This window comes from Ictalurus punctatus, chromosome 7 (assembly GCF_001660625.3).
Source record: "Ictalurus punctatus breed USDA103 chromosome 7, Coco_2.0, whole genome shotgun sequence".
In the NCBI taxonomy this organism is placed as follows: Eukaryota; Metazoa; Chordata; class Actinopteri; order Siluriformes; family Ictaluridae; genus Ictalurus; species Ictalurus punctatus.
This window is the reverse complement of record NC_030422.2, coordinates 8,868,141-8,889,095: the sequence shown is the minus strand read 5'-3', so window position 1 is coordinate 8,889,095 and position 20,955 is coordinate 8,868,141. Positions and strand designations below refer to the sequence as shown.

The 20,955-nt window shown below is 40.4% G+C and overlaps 1 protein-coding gene across 4 annotated transcripts in view; it reads left to right on the top strand.

Annotated features, from left to right (window-relative positions):
- The first annotated feature begins 1,408 nt into the window (after positions 1–1,408).
- epha4a (eph receptor A4a) overlaps positions 1,409–20,955 on the top strand; it is a 35,500-nt gene continuing 15,953 nt past the window's right edge. The window contains exons 1-4 of one of the 4 annotated variants that reach the window (XM_017473196.3): positions 1,409–1,611; positions 3,004–3,071; positions 4,158–4,821; positions 17,660–17,815. In XM_017473196.3, the coding sequence (XP_017328685.1) occupies positions 1,521–1,611; positions 3,004–3,071; positions 4,158–4,821; positions 17,660–17,815 (979 nt within the window). In that variant the 5' untranslated portion in view covers positions 1,409–1,520. The remainder of the gene's footprint in view (positions 1,612–3,003; positions 3,072–4,157; positions 4,822–17,659; positions 17,816–20,955) is intronic. The other 3 variants (XM_017473197.3, XM_017473198.3, XM_017473199.3) reach the window with 3 other exon arrangements.

Here is a 20,955-nt window from a genome sequence, read left to right as displayed (position 1 = left end):
GGAAGATTAATTTATTGTTTATTATGATTATTATTTCAGGCATACTGTTGTTAGCCTCTTTTAAAAAAAAAAAAAAAAAAAACTCATGGACTTCATATTTGCTGTTTACGAATCTGGATATGCGTATAAATAAATTTACACATGAACGCGCTAACATTTATAGAAGGAGTCTCCAGTGTCAGGAGGTTTTCCAGTGCATGGAGGACTTTAAAAAAATAAATAAATAAATAAAATAACTTTCCAGTTTCTCAGTCTTCATAACATCCAGAGAGAGAGAGAGAGAGAGAGAGAGAGAGAGAGAGAGAGAGAGAGTTTATTAAGCTGATGTGCATAAGTGTTTGCAGTAATTACCTTGTCTTCTGCAACATTAAATACAACTAGCAATGGATTTAAAAAAACAGGGCGTTAAAAGTTCATTATGATTTTTTTTTTTTTTTAATATTAATTGTTGGAAAATGTAAAAGCTGTGGTGGAAGAGGAATAAAACTCTTTGGGGTATGATGTTATTAAACCCATCTTGGAATTGATTACCTACCTATGAATTCATGTCCCTGTGGGTTTTATTTATTTATTTGATTTTATTTACTAGTCAGTAGGCTACCAGCTGTCTGTAAACCGCCTTAAGGTGCTTTTCAGGTGGACAGAAGACGGTTACCGCTCGATCCTTGGATAGAACGCACGGGTGCGCGAGCATCTGCCGAGTTATTGACGGAATCTGCGCGGCAGAAACAAGGCGCGCGCCTGGAGAAGACGTCCTGGAGGCGCGTGATTGACAGTTTACGCGTCAAACATACGCAGCAGTCCCCTAATCCCAGACGATCGCTTACTACCTACGTAGGATAAATGCACTGCACATTGGAAACGCATGCATAGCTCGTGCACGTGTCGGACGCAGGAGACTGTTTGACATGTTCTTCGCGCGAACAGTAGACGGCGCCCTTGGACTTCTCACGCGCCAGGATAAACATTGCATCTGCTTTGAGACTCATTCTATCATCTAAAACGAGCAAACACAATCAGAAATGTGTGTGCATTTATTATTATTATTATTATTATTATTATTTACATTTTTGTGATGGAGTCTTCCTCTCAGAGTGACACACACACACACACACACACACACACACACACACACACACAGGCGTGCGTGCAGGTTTATTATTAATTAATTATAAATTGATTACTATGGTTGATCCAAACATGTGTATATGAATAAAACACTGCTATCTATAGGCTATTTATATAAGCAACTATATATTTCAAGCAAAAGGACGTTTACAGTGTTTGCATTATAACACAACATTTTTGCTGGAATTTCTTCTTTCTTTTGCCCCTCTGGTACACTCTTTAGGTATTCCTAGGACGCGGTGAGAGTTTTTAACGCAAGGTGATTGGTTGCCTAAGGGTGACGGACAGTCCCACAGGCCCCGCCCCTTCGTGTTGTCGAGGAGCGCACGCGGCGCTTTTCGCTCTTCACTCGCTGCTTGCGCGACTTCGGCGGCGCTCGCGAAACGGCGCAAATGGCAACGATCGCGTTCTCAGCGGCTTGGGCTCTCTTATTATGGATATCACACACAGCCTCGAGTGCGCGGGTTTATCCACCGAATGAAGGTAAGGAGCACGGGAATGAAGGGGATCTCTTCTTTTTCTTCTTCTCCTTCTTCTTCTCCTTCTTCTTCTTCTTCTTCTTCTTATTGTCGGGATTGTTCTGTGCGTAACGGAGATTTAATGCAGAGTCGGGCTTTTCGGCTTTTTATTTTATTTATTTATTTTTTTATGATACCGTGATATATATTAGGCTACTAATGTGCTCGTGAGGCGCACCGAAACTACACAAGTTTACTAATCATGCCATACTATTAATTAACTTTATTCATCCTGCGTGCAGATTATTTTTTATTGCAGTTCCAAAGTCCTTTAACCTTTTACGCATCGGACCATAGTTGCGCTAAATGAGCTCGAGCCTCCATGCCTCTATAAATTATTAGAGTAATGCATAAAAACAACAAAAAACAAACAAACATGTAGACCTGAATTAATTAATTCATTCATTCATTTATAAATTTGTAAATCTGCTTTGAGACTTTGTTTGTAATAAATAAATAAATAAATAAATAAATAAATAAGTGTTCTCTTTAATGTCGCCTAATTATTGTTGAATTTTGCACACAAAAAGCACATGATGTTCCAATCAGTACTCTAAGATATAAATATAAAACAAAAAGCAAGTGAGACTGAATCATTTTAAATAAATGAATGAATTCATTCATTCATTCATTAAAAAAACAAAAAAAACAAAACCCAGTCACAATGATATCCAGAATTTCCAAAATCCTGATTGTTTTGGTTAAGTTGCAACCTAGAATTCTTGTAATCATGTAATCCCATGTTATTATATGTTTTCTTTTTGCTTTATTGTGCATTTTATGGATTCTATTCAGTCAAACCTATGTATATGAAATACAGGCTGAAATGTGATAGCTCTAGGAGTAGAAATGTAAAATAAAATAAAATATAATAAAACTCAATGTTTTAACCTGATGAATGTTTCAAATCAGCTTTTTCGACTTCAAACACGTTACAGCACAGTGAATGTTTGAGTGAACAGTGGGGGACAGTTTTGTCAGTATGACAGGAAATCATTTCGTTCTGGGCAGCAAAACAAAATAAAACAAAACTAAACTAAGAAAAAAAGAGAAGAATTTGAATCTTGTGATTATTGGGAGAGAACTGTCTATAGTCAGGCCCATGTATTATACAGTAGACTTGCAAGTAAGCAGAAAATATGTTAAGAGTGATGTTCAGTCATTTTAAGGTTAAATCATAGTTGGATGCGAGCACTTGGAGATCCATGGTGAGGGGAAAAAAACAAAATATCTCTTATTATTATTATTATTATTATTATTATTATTATTCCTAGAAAAATGCAAATCATGTAAAAATGGAAGAAAAAAAAAAACACTTTCCCATCATGGTTGTCGTATGTCTCGTTTCTTTTTTCAGTGACTTTACTGGACTCGAGAACAGTGCAGGGTGAGCTGAAATGGGTTTCCAGTCCAACAGAAGGAGGGGTAAGTGATTAAAAAACAAAACAAAATAAAAAAAAAACAACCGGTGTCTGCTTAACTGTTTCTTCCTCAAGAGTCCATTATATTGAGCATGGGATGATGGTTTATATTATGTAGTGCTCTATGAAGCATTTGTGATTTAGCCATTAAGTGAAACAAGACCCAAATTAGCTAAACAGTCAAACAACCAATAAGTTGGTGCTTATTGTAAAGGAATATTTGTATGGATAATGGACATATATAGTATGTAATGCCAAGAACAACCAGCTTGCTCTTTTCAAAACAATGCCACCCAGATGAAGGCCTACAACCAAAGTTATTTCCGTGGCCTCAAATAGCTATAGTACATTGAGCGTGGCTTTATTGCTGCGACAGTTAGACCTCTGAAGGAAAGAAAGCTTCATAAATCATGACAGGCCTTTTGGGACCTCTGCGTTCATTTGGCACGTTTTAGTCTTAACCGCTCAGCAGAAACATACATGGACATTTTCTTACATTTATTATTGGCTGTGATAAATCTTTAACCAAACAAACAAACAAACAAAAAAATCACACTTTTTTCAAGTGCATACTGCAATATAGACTAAAGTGTCAAATGTTCTCTAAATTTAAAAGTGTAGCTTGATTATAAAAAACAACAGCAATAACAACAGAGGATTAAATATTGATGTTCAGATAAAGGATCAAGTCTCCAGATAAGTCTTTGCTAATATGAAATTGGCCTCAGTTGTGTAAAGCTCTAATGGATACTCGACAACTTGACATTGCCTTGAGTGCTTCCAGATTTCAAGTGCAGTTGGGGCCAAATCTTTTGAAACAATTTGCTTCTCCAAAAAAGCCCAGAGAGGCCATAATGTTTCCAAACAACACAACCTGCCAGATTTGACTGTTTGAAAAATCCCACTTTGAAAGTTTACTTTGCAAATGCTTTCATACTGGTGGGAGCTGATGGGCTGGCAGATGCGTGATTAAATTCTCATCAGCAAGTGATCGATGCAATGCGATCTGAGTGTGCGGTGTGGGATGTAGTGCACCTGCTAAGACAAGGGTATCCGTAACTAAATCTATCTTTCTTGCTGTCTTTGTCAGTGGGAAGAAGTAAGCATCATGGACGAGAAGAACACCCCCATCCGGACGTACCAAGTGTGCAACGTGATGGAACCTAACCAGAACAACTGGCTTCGGACAGACTGGATCGCACGTGGAGCGGCCCAGCGCATTTACGTTGAGATCAAGTTCACGCTGCGTGACTGCAACAGCTTGCCAGGCGTTTTGGGCACATGCAAGGAGACGTTCAACCTCTACTACTACGAATCCAACAATGACAAAGAACGATACATCCGCGAGAACCAGTTCATCAAGATTGACACAATTGCCGCTGACGAGAGCTTTACGCAGGTGGATATTGGAGACCGTATCATGAAGCTCAACACAGAGGTGCGGGATGTGGGCGTCTTGACGCGCAAAGGCTTCTACTTGGCCTTCCAGGATGTGGGGGCGTGCATCGCCTTGGTGTCTGTGCGGATTTTTTACAAGAAGTGCCCACTTACAGTACGCAACCTTGCTCAGTTTCCTGACACGACCACGGGTGCAGATACATCATCGCTGGTGGAGGTCCGCGGCTCGTGTGTGGACAACTCAGAGGAGCGTGAAGTACCCAAGATGTATTGTGGTGCTGATGGAGAATGGCTGGTGCCAATCGGAAGCTGTCTTTGTAACCCAGGATTCGAGGAGCGAGCAGGAGCATGCCAAGGTAGGGTCTCTGGTAACTTTATTTGTGTCCTTTGATATAGTCCATCATTGTTTGTCTTGTGAATGTTCACCTATACTCTCTGGCTAGTGGGTTCTTCTGAGGTTCCTGAGCCATGTGTACCTCTCTTGATATAGCTACAGTTTCCTTTGTTATGAGCTCCACAGTCCTTCCACTGAAGGTAGCAAATAATACCACAAAGGTTTTCAGTGTCCAGACAAGAATTAAAAAGCAAGATGTCACGCTTCAAACGTGACTGTGTTGTGTTTTCTCAGCTGGACAATGTTAGAAGTTTGCTCCACTACAGACAGCTGGACACTTAGCAGAGCTCAGTGGATTAGGAGGCTGCTGCTGGATCTTTCTGTTCCATATCAGAATGTCTTAGCAAGAAGTGTTGGCGCTAATCATAATAGACTGGAGGTTTGAGTTCTCTTACAATGTCTTGCTCTTGCTCTCTGTGAAGGTGAGAGATTTCTGTTTCAGGGAACAACAAAAGGCTTGTGGGGAGAGAAAGAAAGGATGAGTACTTATTTCCCTTTTCTTGTTCTGCTTTCCCCCTCTCACTTCTCACTGTCCATGGCTTGCCTAAAGGGTTCAGAAGGGCTTCCCAGCATCTGGGTGAAGCCGAGGTCAGTGCAAATGAACAGCAGAACCTCGAGATAGGTGGACAGTTTGAGAATGCCCCTCTGCCCTTTTTTTACTTGCTTATAAAAGGCATCTGGTCCAGGAGAGGGTCAGAGCTTGTGCACGGTTGATAAACTGCGTGCTGGCCAGTCCACTGTTGGTTATTTATGAGGGCAATCTCAGCAGGCTAATTACATGACAAATACACAACGTAATTTAGGGCTGTTTTGGGCCGGGAAGGGTTGGGGGGGGTTGTACTGTCTCTGCAGGCGGTCTCTTGGTGAATGTGTCTGAGTGGCTGCTTGAACAGGTTCACTTTTGAGCAAATGGGCAGTTTTTCTTGGTGACTCTTTTGTTGGCGGTGCTAGGTGGCATTCCACTCTCTTGCTCCTTTCTTGCTCATTCTCTCTCACATGCTCTCTGTTCTCTTTGTTCAGCTGTTACGATTTAAAACAAAAAGCTGCCATAATTCAGTCAAAGCCGAAGGCCACATGGAGACTTAGTGGAAAATCCAAAATCATGTTACAGTTTGAGTTTAGTCCATTTTAGTATCATTTAGGTATCATATTTGGTGGCAAGTCTCATCAAACTCAAAACTTCAAAAGCAGCACGTGGAAGACGAGAACATCTATAGTCCGGTAGGTTCCAAAGTAAAGGTGCAGTGGATGACTCTAATATGCATGCTATTTTCATTAGTTCTATAGTGTGGTCCATGGCATCCATGGTGGATTAACCCATCAGATGTCATCCTCTGTAAGCCAACAATTGACCGCATCCTCATTGAGGAAAGTTCAAAAGGTGGCCCACTCTCCCAGGGTGAGGATGAGTGTCAGTGTCTCCTTAATAAGCCCATATGGATAAGGAAGAGACTTATGGGTTCACTTTCAATGTGAGGGGTGTTGCAAGGGGGAGAGGATGATCTCAATGGGGCATCTATTGAGAATAACGCATATGAGGCTCATAGCCCAGAAGGCGTGAGTTGCACCCTTTGCCTGATTGTTGGGGATGCTTGGGATATTGGGGGGGGTTGGCTGAGAGCAAGAAGAGAGGAACACTAGATGGGGTCAGGGGAGTCATCCCAGTTTTTCCCTTCATGCCAACGCAGAGACCAGGGTCACGGGCGAGATTGATTAAGACGTCAAAGTTTTGACAGCTGCGTCTGAGCCGGGACGATAGAGAGGGTAGATAGGAGCCACGAAGACCTTAAGTATGAATGGAAGCAGAAGAAGGACATGGGATATGCTCCCGTCTTTTGTTTGTGAGTGGTTGTTTTTTTAATGCTTTTGCATTGCTTCTCTACCAAAAAGAGTGAAATGGAAATCAGTTCTTTCGACCCATCTGTGTGAGTTCTCAAACTCACGGCAAATGTATTCCAGCTAGCAATATATTTATAAAAAGAATTTTGGAGAGCAGAACTGAAACAGTCTGAGGCGGTATGCACTTGACATTTTGGGCAAAATGCAGTTATAGGCTTTGGTGTGATAAGGAAACTGCCCTTTGTGTGCTTGATATTGGAAAGCTGAGGCTGATTTTTTTTTTTCTTATGGAAAATGGACACAGATTTTTTTTTCAAAACTACTTCTTTCAGACTGACCGAAAAAAAGCAGGCCAAAATTTAAAGTGTTCTATAAGGAAGTGTGAACTGTATCGACTTACTGTGGCTGAATTTAAGTTTTAATCTCACCTTGACCAACGCGTATTTAATAAACAAGAAAAAGCTGAGCAGCCTGTATGTGTGTGTTTGTGCGTGCCATGTCCATCTAATTACACAAAGCTAGCGTGTTTATCTCAATCCTGTCATAATTATGAGCAGGTGTGTTGGGTTCATCATCGGCCTCAGCTGGGTCTTGTTGTAACTGTTTTTTTCCCCCTCCAGCAGACAATAGCCTTCATCCACCGAAAAATGCTTCCCATTATGAATATTCATTACTTCCGTCCTTTATTCCTGTGCTTTTGATGGCAAGTGCATATGTTGATTCCTGTCACGATCCCCTTCAGTTGTGCATCCAGGGCTTCTACGCTGGACAGTGAATGGGCCGTCAGCTGTCTTGGGTAGAAACGAGAGAAAGAGAAAGAGGGAAGGAAAAAGGGGGTGCTCTTTGATATCAAACAGATACACCATTTGCATATTTTTGTCAGTGAAATGCAAGGGCAGCAAACTTGCGTCTGTTCCGCACAATAGCGTTCCATTTGCTTTCTGAGAGAAAGGCAGAAGAGGAGGCGTTCAACCGCTTTCTTTTTTTTTTCAATGCAGCAGGCAGTCTGGAATCATTGTGACATTTAAATTTAAATGAGATCGCTAACTGTCTCGCATTACATCCTCACATCTGAATAGGATTCGCCTGATTTCTGCATGTGACACAAGGAATTTAGCCTCCTTCCTACCAATGCTTCAATTTGAGTGCTTGTCACTGTCAAAGTCCTGTTGTTTGCCGTGAGCGACAGCATGTGGGTGTGTGTGTGTGTGCGTGTTTGCTGGCGCATGTGTGTCCATTCTCCTTGACCCCATGCTGTTGATCTTGGTTGGTTGCTCATGCTCGGAAATGCCCCTGACAACTCCTAGCCCTTCACTTGTCAAGGGGTGATGGATGGTGGGTTTCCGAGTGTCCACGGTTACTGAGACAGAAAAAGAAACAGACTTAACTCCATTTGACCAAATCGCTACATTCTTACAGCTAGCTCCTTTTGCTAGCCTTAAAAAAACAACAAAAAAGACCCTTCATACCCTTGTTACTGTTAGCCTGCTAAAACCTTAGCTATATTAATGAAAATACCTTGCTAAATTCTTGGCATCTAGTACTACCATGCTAACACTGTACAGGCAATAAGAAACTTCTACTTCCACATCTCTAATATTTGTGTAGTTGTTGAAAAACTACCATTTTGTAAACTCACTCCAGCAGAGTAGCCTCATATTTGAGTCTGTGTCTTTCATTGACTTGCTGCTGGTGTGTGTGAGGCATATTAACCCGGGAGTTTTTTAAATGTGAATAGACTGATGTTTGATGAGGTGTCCATCACCACCAGACAACACTCCCAATCGGTTAGCGCCAAGCAGTTAGTGCTTTTCCACTTTCTATAAAGCTGGCTTCCATCCAGGAGGGTCAGAGGTCACTTGAGTTACCACCGGGCAGGGATGAGAACGGTAGTGGGTGATCCGGAGGAAAACTAGAACCATCCTTTTCTTCGTTAAGTTGCTGCCCCAGTGATTTAAATGTAGGGCAGATTAAACTTGACAGTTGCCATCACCGCTGAGTGCCTTTGTCTTTGGTTTTGATTAGGACGGTGCCAACATTTTTTCAGACAAACGCACCAGATGGATTGTGGGACTCTGTGAATGCGCTTGTTTTGTTCCACTAATGAAGCATTTGGAAAGGCGTCATAGCTTGATTTATGATGACAAATGACACAAATGAAATCCAAGTACCATTTGGTAAATCTACTCTGTATAAATACTAGACTGTTTCATGGCGGGGGTGGGGGGATGGCTGGAATTGAAGGAGACTCTTTGTCAAATTCCCTCAAGTTCTGTTTCAACATAAACACTTAAAGAGTGAAAGTGAACTAATGAAATGCTAACACTGCTAAAAACAAAGAACAGATAGTACAGCGCTGAGGTGCAGACCTGATATTTGCTAACTGTTTTTTCCATAAGATATATTGGCTAATTTACAGTTCAGTTATTCTCATGGGGGGGGGGATTCTTGACTGAAGTGGCCTGGGGTAGGCACCCTCTAAGTCTGTTTATCCGAGATCTGATAGGATGTCAGTTAACAGATGTCAATTAGCTCAGAGTGCGTGTGTAAGAGCGGCTGTCGGATGAAAAGATGGATTGAGTAATGGGATTATTTAAGGGCCGGCAGCCTTGTTTCCACAATGCGGAGTAATCGTGGTAATTTTGCCCGAGGGCTCACCATGCTGACTGAACAATAGATATTAATACTTGTAATTATTTGGAGAGGCTGAGGTATGGTGGGCTTCAAGTCTCCCAGCTGAATTGAATGGGTTTGTTCCTTTACCTTAAGGTATTGGAGTGGATTCGAGCCCTTTCAAACTAACTGCTTGGGCCACTTGCTTTGGCAATGGAGGCAATTAGTTTTGACTTTTTACGGCTTTGTTAGGGTGAAGAGACGACGTTTGTGGACGTCCACAGATGGTTTAACTGTAGCGTTTAGGATTTTTGAGCCCTTGCTATGGCGATACAGGAAAACTTTCACTGAAACCAGCGGTCGGACTAAATGCGAATAAAATCTAGCCCTGTGAAAAAGCAGGACGTGAAAGACATTTGCTTCATCCTTATGTAGGTGAATTCATGAGCCGTGGTCTTGTGAGCCAGTAGAACTTAAGAAGGCAGGACTTCGGTTAGTAAATAGTAGATGGTTTCAAAAAAATATCTCCACAAACTTGCTCTCAGGTTAATTTGAACAACAAGCGGATGTACTAGCATAACAAGCTGTGTTAGCCACCATGGGAACCAGTCTGGTGTCCTATATACTGTAATTAACACATTTTTGTGACCAGTAATTAAAAAGCTTGCCATGGATTGTTCCAGATGTGGAACGGAATGAACACCCACATCTGCATAAAGACATAACACGCACTTAGTCTGAGTTTACACATCATGCTGCCAAAATAACGTCTGAAAGCAAGACCTGACGGGTTGTAATTCAGTCACAGTGGCCATGGCATTGACGCTTTAACGTGTTAAATTTGGAGACGGACGTTAATCAGAGAGCACGGCAGCACAGGACCTCACTCAACACCTATTACAAAAAACCCACATACACATATGCTGGTAACATCTCAAAGGAACGTTGTGTCAATATTAGGTCACTTCCGTGTGCGCTGGAGCGAGACTCAAAATCATTAAAAACACTGGAACGCGTTCTCCATATGATTGGTTCTCACTCATTGCTGGTATGTTTTGGCTCGGTGTTCGCTTATTTCGCTTAGTTTCTCCGCATCCAGCTCACCCTGCTGCGGAGGCAGGAGCTAGTTGCAAAGCAAGGATGTCTATTCAGTCTCTAGCTTACTACACACACACACGCGCACACACTTTGCTTTGTGAAGCTGGCGCTCTTTGAAGGCCCTTAGCTAGAGGGGGACCGAAGCTGACAGTGAGAACATTAGCATGTCAAAAGCCCGCTGAATCAATAGGGCCCTTCTCTCTGCCTCGATTTCTCTCTCTCTGCCTGGCGCTAACACACACAGGCCTCTCCATTCAATGGCACTCAGCGCGACCTACTGTAGGAAAGGTGCTCTACTAATACGTGCGCTGCAGGGAAGAGAAATGGGGGGGTTTTCGAGAGAGACCTATTTATATTGTACCAGTGGATATGAAGTGGATATTTTAGATTGTGGTTTGTGCATACGGAGGGTTGTTAAAGGAAAACTGCATCCTGAATCATATTAAATATCTTTATATTGTGGGTCAGATTTGTTGGTTGGTCCAGCGTTTACGTTATTCCTGTAAAAATTTTGCGGTTGGCTGCTACACTGACGTCACAGTTGGCGCAGTTTAATAGGACGAAAAAATTAAACACTCACAAATAAGGGATAAACCAGGTTGAACAGCATTGAGGGGAATGTAGGAAACTTTTAACCAAAGTGAAAACGGACCAATGAACTCCTAACCCAAGGTCTCCTCAACCCTGAGTCCAGCAAGTGACAAATCAAATCAACATGGCTGCTCAGAGCATCAACAATAATCAAAGTAGCACTTCTTTAATCTTAAATCAGTCATACTGTACAAACTAGTATTTGATTTCAATCAATCGATGTACAGACATATTAGCTTGTTAAAGCTATAACATAACTGTATAGTTGGCTAGCTAGATTGTTGCTAACAAAAGACGACCACGGAAGTGTCTATGTTTTTTCCCTCTGAACTTTGAAGACTTGGTCATTTTCTGAAGAGAAACCACATGCCAGATATACAGTGGCAGCCATTTTGTTTTTTTAAACAGCAATAACAAAAAAAAATGTTAGCTGTGCATTAGTTGGGGATATAAAAGCACACCATCCAAGGCAGCAAAGCAATTACCAACACGAACGAGCAAGGGAGGAGGGAGATGGAGGGAGTGTGAGAAAATGAGTGCAAATGAGGCTTTAGGATCTTTGATACTGTTGACGCAGGACACATCGGCAAGCTGCGAATGAGTTGGGAAGAATGTGAGATGGCCGTCTCTGGTGAAATGCATGTGCCCGCCACAGCTGCGTCGATCACTCATAGAGGGAAAGACAATGAGCCGAAGCCGCTTACCTCCTTTTTCTCCTGTCACCTGCTGCAGTCCAACCCCCTGCCGGGTCGAGACATTCCTCCAGCTTTCAGTCAATCACTCTGTGTGTGTGTGTGTGTGTGTGTGTGGGTGGGTGGGTGGGTGGGTGGAGGAGGGCCTCTTATCCATCAGTTCTGGACCCCAGGCTCCAAAGTGTTTGTGATTCCATATGAAGTCCATAGCCTTTGGGGTTGCTTTATACACTTCGCCATCCTCTTCGTCTCCTCTGGGACTTTCGTAATGTACAAACTCATCAGTACACACAGCACAGATGGCCAACGATGTGCTTTTGCATGTGGCGCGTGAAGGTTATTGCTTTGTCCTTTCTGTGTGGAGATTTTGCTCTGGCTTTACCGCTAAACTTTACCTGATAAGCTCTTGTATAGGGGCGCAGTGCCTCTATCTGTATCTGGTAAACCTGAAGTGGGCGTGGCCATGCTTATTTTTTAAAACAAAAACAAAAACTTCACCTTTCATCTTTCTTTCCACATTCATAGTTATATTTCTATCTGTTTAAAACAGGAATAATGTATACATCCCTAACTCTTGTGAGACATTGGACGTTTTCTGGTCAGAGGAAAAACAGAAAGAAAGAGAGGGAGGCTGGGATGAGACGAATGAATGAATGAATAAGTGAATACCTGTGGATTAAAGCTTTAGAACCTTTGACAGCAGGGATGGCTCGCCAGTGACGGATGAGTCTCACCAGGGCTAAAGCCATATCAATCAGCATCAACCAGACACACACACACACACACACACACACACACACACACAGTTAGCTGAGTTAGCATGCAGTACGGCACAGGGCCTTGTCTAATTTCAATCAGTCCCTGGAAATGTAATTAATAAGCGAAACTTGAGAGGGAGTTGATCAATGAGCTAATCAGTTCACACACCACAGAGAAGGCACACTAATTATCTCCTTTCTGTATTTTCTGAGGGTGTATTAGCAAACTGAGGTGAAATTAGCATAGTGATTCAGGGAACAGAAATAAAGATTATTTTCAGTAGTATTACTACCTAGTGGTAATAGTAACAAGCTAGTATTACTACTACAATAATCAAGCCTGAGTTAATACAAGGGAACGCTACATACTGTAGGAAGAAAGGGAAAAATAATTTATGAAATAGCTAGCATAGTACTGTATTTAGTGACTGAAGTATGTTTGCATCTACCATATAGGCTACAATTTAGTAAATATCAGATTCAGACATAATTATATCTAATTAAAACAAATAAATAAAGCTCAAACATTAAGCCAGTGAGCATATTTGTGTTTTAGCTCCCTTTGTAGATTTTTTTGCTAATCACTAATTAGTCAGCTAGCGTTTTTTTATTAGCTATGTGCTAAATGTTGTATCTATAAACTCTTCAGAAATGAAGTGAAAAGTCTCTGAATATGTTTCTGAGCGTGGATTGGTGCTCAGATTACACCAACAGGTGAAGGGAACACTCTGTGTGTGTGTGTGTGTGTGTGTGTGTGTGTGAGAGAGAGAGAGAGAGAGAGAGAGAGAGAGAGAGAGAGGTATGGTGCCTTAACCCTCCTGTATAGTGGCTAAAGAAGGATAAAGGATAAGCCAATGTCATAAAACTGCCACAAGTGTGTTAACAGAGTTAAGAGTGCTAACCTTGAACACACATTTTCTCTGCAGTGAGCAAATTTACCAGAGTCTGTAGACCTGTAGTAGTGTGTGTTTCTCGTTATTTCAGTACTCCAGTATAGCATTGTTCTTATTACACAAAAAAAGGGGGGAATAAAACAAGTGTTGCGGCATACAAAGCCTGGATCCTTCTTCGCATCTTCGTAGTTCGTTTCCCAGAGAGCAGCCAAGCGTTTCTAATATTTCAAATCATAATATTTCGTAATATTTCACCTTTTTTTTTCTCCCTCAGCCACATTTTTTTTGAGTGTTATAAAAAGAGATTTTATTAGTTGCATTTTGATTGTGGCTTGGCTGATTGGAAAAGCAAGTGGCTCCAGGCCTGGAGAAAAACTGAAACGTGGCATCATCTCACTCTAGTCTGTGTGTGTGTGTTTGTGAACAAGAAAAGAAATGCAATCTGGCACTGATATAGCAGTGCAAAGTGTCCAAGAGAACACAAACACACACACATACACACTTTGAAGACCACCCAACACTGGTCTCTCACTTCTCTGGCCCATGCCCCCCCCCCCCCCCCCCCCCTTATTTTTTTCCCTCTCACACTGTATCGTCTTCTTGGACATTTTATTAATATTATTATTTATTTATTTTTTATTATATATATATATATATATATATATATATATATATATATATATATATATATATATATATAATATTTTATTTATTTATTTTTACATTTTTGGGATCAATAATGAATTTTTTTTTGTTTTTTTTTAAATGTATATTTATTTTGATATAGCTTTTCGACCAAGTTCAGACAAGTCCAAACATCTGAGTCAACTCAATGTTATTCAAGAATACATTATTATTTTTTAAAAATTATTTTTAATTCGTATATATCTGAATATCTCATCTCCACATCACTAGGTAAAATTTTCAAATTACTGTAATGCCAGATTCCAAAGGTGAAATACCAGTGCTGCTAATGTACATGCTAAGTACATCTTTACTGACTTTCGCAAAACAAAATGTTTTCATTTGGTATGTAGCTATGGTTAAACTTCATGGTCATGTGACACACTTCGATACAGTAACTATACAGCCTGTACAGGATTTCGCGGAGTTTCTTTGCAATTGGTGCTTGATTTTTCTGCGTTTTTTTATTTTGCGATTTTTTATTTTGCGAGTGTTTTGTGGGGTTTTTTTTGCTGAAAAAATTACTTGTATTGGTGGAATTGCAGACCAAAATGAGACCTTTTAGCTGTACTCATGTTCAACGCACCTGAATCGAAGAGTGCTTTGGCTGAATGTGCGTTGTGATGACGTCACATGATGCGTCTTGGCCCAAATCTGCGGTAATTAAAAAAAATCGCAAGCTCCTTAGAAAATTAGAATTTGCTTGAATTTGCATTAATTTCGTTGATCGCAAAATCCTGGAGGGACTTACTATAGCTTGTTATGAACTCCACCCCCCGCTGCACTACATACATACGTTCGAGGTGATCAGCTGTCGGCAAAATATTTTTTACCGATTAATTTATGTAACATGCTAGCTAGACTTTCTTTTGTATGTGAGATGCGAAGACTGAACATCACATCTCATAGCGGAAACAATGCAAAATTTTTGTCTATGGCACAAACATGATCAAATACGTGTTTTTCCTTTAGTCCATATTATATACTTAACTAGTTAAATGTCTCGCCAAATGTGCGTGTGTTTTTTTTTTTTTTTTTTTTGGGGGGGGGGTGGTGGTGGATTACATTAGTTAATTTTCTGCTAAATAAAACATATGACTGAGTAGTACATTGGTGTTTTTTCTTGCCAAATGGGCTAGCTAATGATTTTATGATTTGTCCAGCAGTTTCGTGCTGTACCTGCATTCAATCAGAAAACTTTTAGAAGTGAGGAATGGCATACTTTCAATGATTTTTCTCAGTTTTAAGAATTTTAAGATCTTCATATTATCCCAGACTACTTTTGTTCCTCCAACACTCTCGTCTCGTAGTCTGATGGATGCGATGAGGTGAAGCCTTACACCCCATAAAAGTCGTGTTAAAGTCTTTTCTTTGCTGCTGAACTCTCTCTCTTTTATGGGCGAGGAGAAGAGGACTGCTGAACCCTGAGTAACGAGCCAGTGCTTGTTAATTACACCTCCATTAGGACATGATTGGAGAGATCAGCACTTCCTAAGGCTTGAGTTTGGAGATTTTAGGAGAACATGGTGGGGGGATGTGTCATTGGATGAAGATGTAGGGATGGGAACAGGGGAGTGAGCACACAGCTGGCATAAAGAGATGCCAAAGAGAACAATGCCATTTGTCTATGTTAATTAGACATCTAAATGTTGAAGTGTTAAAATGGCTTTTAACATGCAAGATGTAGAATAGATACTGTATATGATGCTAAAGTCATATTTTGAGATGTAGTCCAAGACCCCCCAAAAAATTTATTTAATAAACTTCAGTTTGAAGTCAAGCCACGCTGGTTCAATAATAAAATTCCATAGATGTATTTGGACAGTTGGTGTTCACTGGATAAACTTTCATAACTGATATGAATACAACATTTTGGTGGGGTGGTGGTGGTGGACTTCACTGGCCTGACAATCTGAAAATTTGTAAAGTAATATGCTGTGCTCCTTTAACCACCACCACCCCCACCCCCACGCCCCCAACACACACACACACGCACACATTCATGCTTAACAACACACCCCACTGCCACCTAATCTTCCTTAGCAGCTCCTCCAATTAACTCTTTCCTTCAGTTTCTGTTAAAAAGATCCCAAGCTCATCAGATGGACTCTCCGTCTCCCTACTTTTTTTTTTAGTCCGCCACGCTGTCCCCTAAAGGTCATGACCCTGAGCTTCCTATCTCTATTTCTCCCTCCGTCCCCCGCTGTTCTTTTACCATGTTCGTTTCAGATGATGACAGAAAAACTTTGCTAATCTCCTTTTCTCCCAGATCGTGCTCGATGTAGCGGCTGATTGGCCCCTGGGCAGACAGTGATGGATGGATTGTGCCGTAGAGATAGAAGACAGGGAAAGGTGGAGAGGTGTTAATCCGGCTCCCTGGGGCGCCGCCACTTTTGTATGGTTAAAAGGAGACAATTGGACAAGGGAGAAAGAGAGATTAATAGAAATTTGTTTGAAGCAGTTGTCTTCAAACAAAGAAAGAAAGAAAAGCTAACAGGTAGATAGTGAGGTGTCCCAATTGTCCAAAGCAAAGGGAAAATGGATAAAATCAGTCCTTGTGTTCTTTTATTATATTATTTTTGATGCTATACATATATACACATTCTAGCACAGATACATTTGCATTGGGAACTTTACACTTATATGGAATGCTGATTTTGACATTTCAGCATAAAAGGCATAAAAGTAAAAAAAAATGCTGACTAAATGACGAATGGTAAACCTTCCAGTAATGCAGCTCAGTCACTGCAGCTACTGTACCACAGACACACACTAACTCTTCTGTGATAGGGTGCCATTTCTTTTGTCCTAATTGAACGGCTAGTCATATTTGCCTTCATTTAATGAACCAATTAAGATATTTAAAGTTGACACCATAACCTGTATATACAATTTCAGAATCATCAACTATTATAAATCGAGGCTGATACGTAAATTTACACAAACTCAGGAGCTCTCATCAGACACAAAAGTTTTCCCGAAACTAACTGCATTTTAAATAAATTCTTTGTAGATACATTCTTTGTAGCTTGAAAAATGAGGCACATAGAGAACAAATGACAATAGGACAATAGAGAAAATATGACAACCGTAACAAAAATAAAGTAAATATGAATAACATGAGAGGGATCTGTAACACTCTCATTCGGTGTGAGTTTGTGTGTGTACACGCACGTGTACGTGTGTGTGTGTGTGTGTGTGTTTGTGCAGCAAGTGTGTTAGGATGAATGACGCAGCGCATTCCTGCGCTATCGCTTCCTCTGTTAATTAGTGGGTCATAAAACCATGAAACACATTGCTTAGCGCTCCAATACAGCCCCATTCCATAAGGCTGACCCGACAACCACATAAACACACACACACACACATACACACACACACACACACACACACACACACACACACACACACACACACACATTTACAATACATGAAAGAGAATTGCAGTAGTATTGCATTACAATAGGGTCCAAAAGTCTGGTGATTGATTTGTTGTTGTTGTTTTTTTACACTGTTGGAAAATTGCTCCTATGATGTTGTAATATAATAAAATATCCTATTAATAGAGCTGGATCAATGCAAAATAATTAATGCTAATCTTTCTTTCTTGCTGTTTCTTTTTCATGCTCCAGCCTGTAAGATTGGCTACTACAGAGCGTTGGCCAGTGACGCCGGTTGCTCCAAATGTCCTCTCCATAGCTACTCGGTGCGCGAAGGCTCCACGTCATGCACGTGCGACAAAGGATATTTCCGATCCGAGACGGACCCCGCTTCCATGCCCTGTACCCGTATGTATACCCATCCATATCCTCTTGCGTTGATCCATTTTGCCATGTTGTGTTTCATTCCTTATTTATTAAATATTCATTTCATGACCTTGTTGAATTTTTTGGATCTTCAGTGTGGCTAATTAGCTAATTAACTCATGAATAGAGCATATTACTGCACTGTTATCATCAATGCTAATAATGAACGTCTTTTGATTTGTATTGTATTAGCAAAAAAAATTGCTAAGCCTGGTAGCGAACTCAGACTTTTAAACCCTGCACTTGTTTAGAGTGTGTACAACCGGTTGATAGCCTTCTGCTCATTTCGCACACACACACACTTGAACACCTGACAGTCAACTTCAAATCCCATGACCCTTGTGAAATAATGCCTCTATAGTAGAAACAAGGTGTATAAGTGCAAGCGTGAGTGTGTATTCAGCTTTGCGTGTGTGTAGGAAATCGCACGATAATATGTACCTTAGTGTCCGAGGCGCATTAAACCAGAGCGCCTGCAGCTAGTAAAACACACGCATGCATGATAAACAAAAGCTAAACAGCCGTAGCGTGTCGAAAGATGCAGTAATCTCTCGAGCACAGACAGATGTTATCAGTGTGCGTGTGAGCTAAAAGAAACAAATGTAAACATATAAACTTTGCTAAGCTGTCCTCTGAAAGTGAGCTTGCTAATCATACCTTTTAAATGCTCATCTTCTGCTTGTGTTCACATTTGTTTTCAACTTGAAAAATCAAAGTGAGTCACAGCGAGAGAGAGAGAGAGAGAGAGAGAGAGAGAGAGAGAGAGAGATTGGCGGATAAAGAGGACTGACCCCATTACGCTAAACCTTTCTCACGCCTTATTGTATTGAAATGTAGCTTAATCAGCTGCTGTCCATCACCATTGAAGCTCTCGGTTCGACCCTCGCTCGGCCAGACCAGCTAATATTACAGGCTAAATAGAGTTTCAAGAAAGGAGAAAACACAAAGTAGCTGCAGTGCATATAATTTTCTACTAAAAGAACAAAAACACCAAAGACATTTTTGTCAGAGTCTAAGAAACCAAGTATTAGATCGAAACTTTGTTACTATCATACATTTTACCTGGAATTTGTATTATCCACCTTTGTTTTTTGCTGTTTTTTTGTTAGCAAAAAAACAGATTAGCAAGAATCATATTTTGTGATTTCAACGACATGTTTTGTCACAGATAGACATTCGGTTTAATCAAAATGTATGCTCCTATTAAAAGTACAACTATTTTAATCACTAACATTAGCTATAGTAGCACTAATATTAGCTGACCTAACTGCTGAGCTAGCAAAAATCATATCCTGTAACTTGGATTCACCTGGATATCACCACAACGTATAACAGTTTAACACACAACAATTTAAATCTACATATGATATGATTTAGTAATGTCCCTGCCTCCTAAAATTAGGACTAGCTAACTGCTAGCAAACTAGCTCCTGTGTGTCACAAGGGATTTCAGTATCTGAATTTTGAACCTAGCACTAAAACGAGCTGACATAGCTAAGCAACTAGCTAATTTCTAGCAAACTAGCTCCTATGTGTCATAGGGGATTTCAGTATCCGAATCTTGAATGACACTGAAGTATTCTCAAGTATTTATTCCACAGTGGCCTAAAACTGTCACAAATGTAGGCTTCTATTCAAATAAAAGCTATTTTATCACTGAAATTAGAAAACCTAGCATTAAGATGAGCTGAACTGGCTACGCGACTAGTTAAATCCTATCAAACAAGCTCCAATGTGTCATAGGGGATTTCAGTATCAAGAGTCTTGAATTACATTGAAACATTCTTAATTATTTATTTAACAGTAGCCTAAAACTGCCCAAATGTAGGCTTCTATACAAATTAAAGCTATTTCCTCACTAAAATGAGCAAACCTAGTTGAAATGAACTGGCTAGGTACCCAAATAGCTAACTGCTAGCAAACTAGCTGCTGTGTATCACACGGGATTTCTGTATTTGAGTCTTGAATTACATTGACATATTCGTAATTATTTTTTTAATAGTAGTCTAAAACTGCCAGAATGCAGTATATGCAGCTTGGATTCAAATTAAAGCTATTTTGACACTAAAATTTGCAAACCTAGCACTGGAATGAGCTGACTTAGCTAAGCAACTGGCTAGCTGCTAGCAAACAAGCTCCTGTGTGTCACAGGGGTTTTCAGTATCAAAGTCTTGAATTATATTGAATTACATTATCTCAACAATTTTTTTTTCATAGTAGTCCAGAAATTCTCAAAACGTAGGCTACTATTCAAATTGAAGCTATTTTATCACTAACTAATATTAGCTGACTTAACTACCCAGTTAGCTAACTGCTAGTAAACTACCCGCCCCACAGTATGTGTGTATGTATATTTGGATAAAGTAACAGCTCTTTCATTTAGAAGGCAGTTTGAAGAAAGTTGTCTTTCTTTTGCAGGCGGTAAATATAATTCTGCTGACACAAAGACTTCTCTGGTAGAACAGCTAACTTTATTTACAAAGCGGAACTGTGTTTTCTGTAAGCTCAGCTAGCATGTCGTAACATCCGTAGGATGTTTGGGTGGAAATGGCTTTTCATGCTATGGGTAAAAAATAATAATAAAAAAAAAGACTGAGAAAATCTACCCTTTGCTTAATATCTGTTTGTGGAGAGTTTGTCAAGTATTGGCTAGGGTTCAGAGAGTATTTCATGTCTGTGACATTTATTTGTGCAAGAGCTTCATTTCAACAGTGTTCGTGTGCGCATATGTGTTTGTGTGTGTGTGTGTGTGTGTGTGTGTGTGTGTGTGTGTGTGTGGTCTAAACAGGGCACAAACACCCACAAGGGCAAAGCAATTAGTATTAATAAGATTCCTATCAGCCACCCACTCGGTTATAGAGATGAACATCTCATGATCTCTCTTAAACACACACACACACACACACACACACACACACACACAACAAACAGAGGGGAATGCCTGCGGCGACGGTTTGTCATAAACGTAATTATGCCTAAATTCAGCAGCGCCCAGTTTACAGAAACACACACATGCAATAAAAGGGCATGGGATTGTGTGGGTTTGTGCGCTCATTTCTTCCTCTCTCTCCCATTTTCCCAGTGCTGAATAAACACTGACCTATATGTACAAATATGGAATG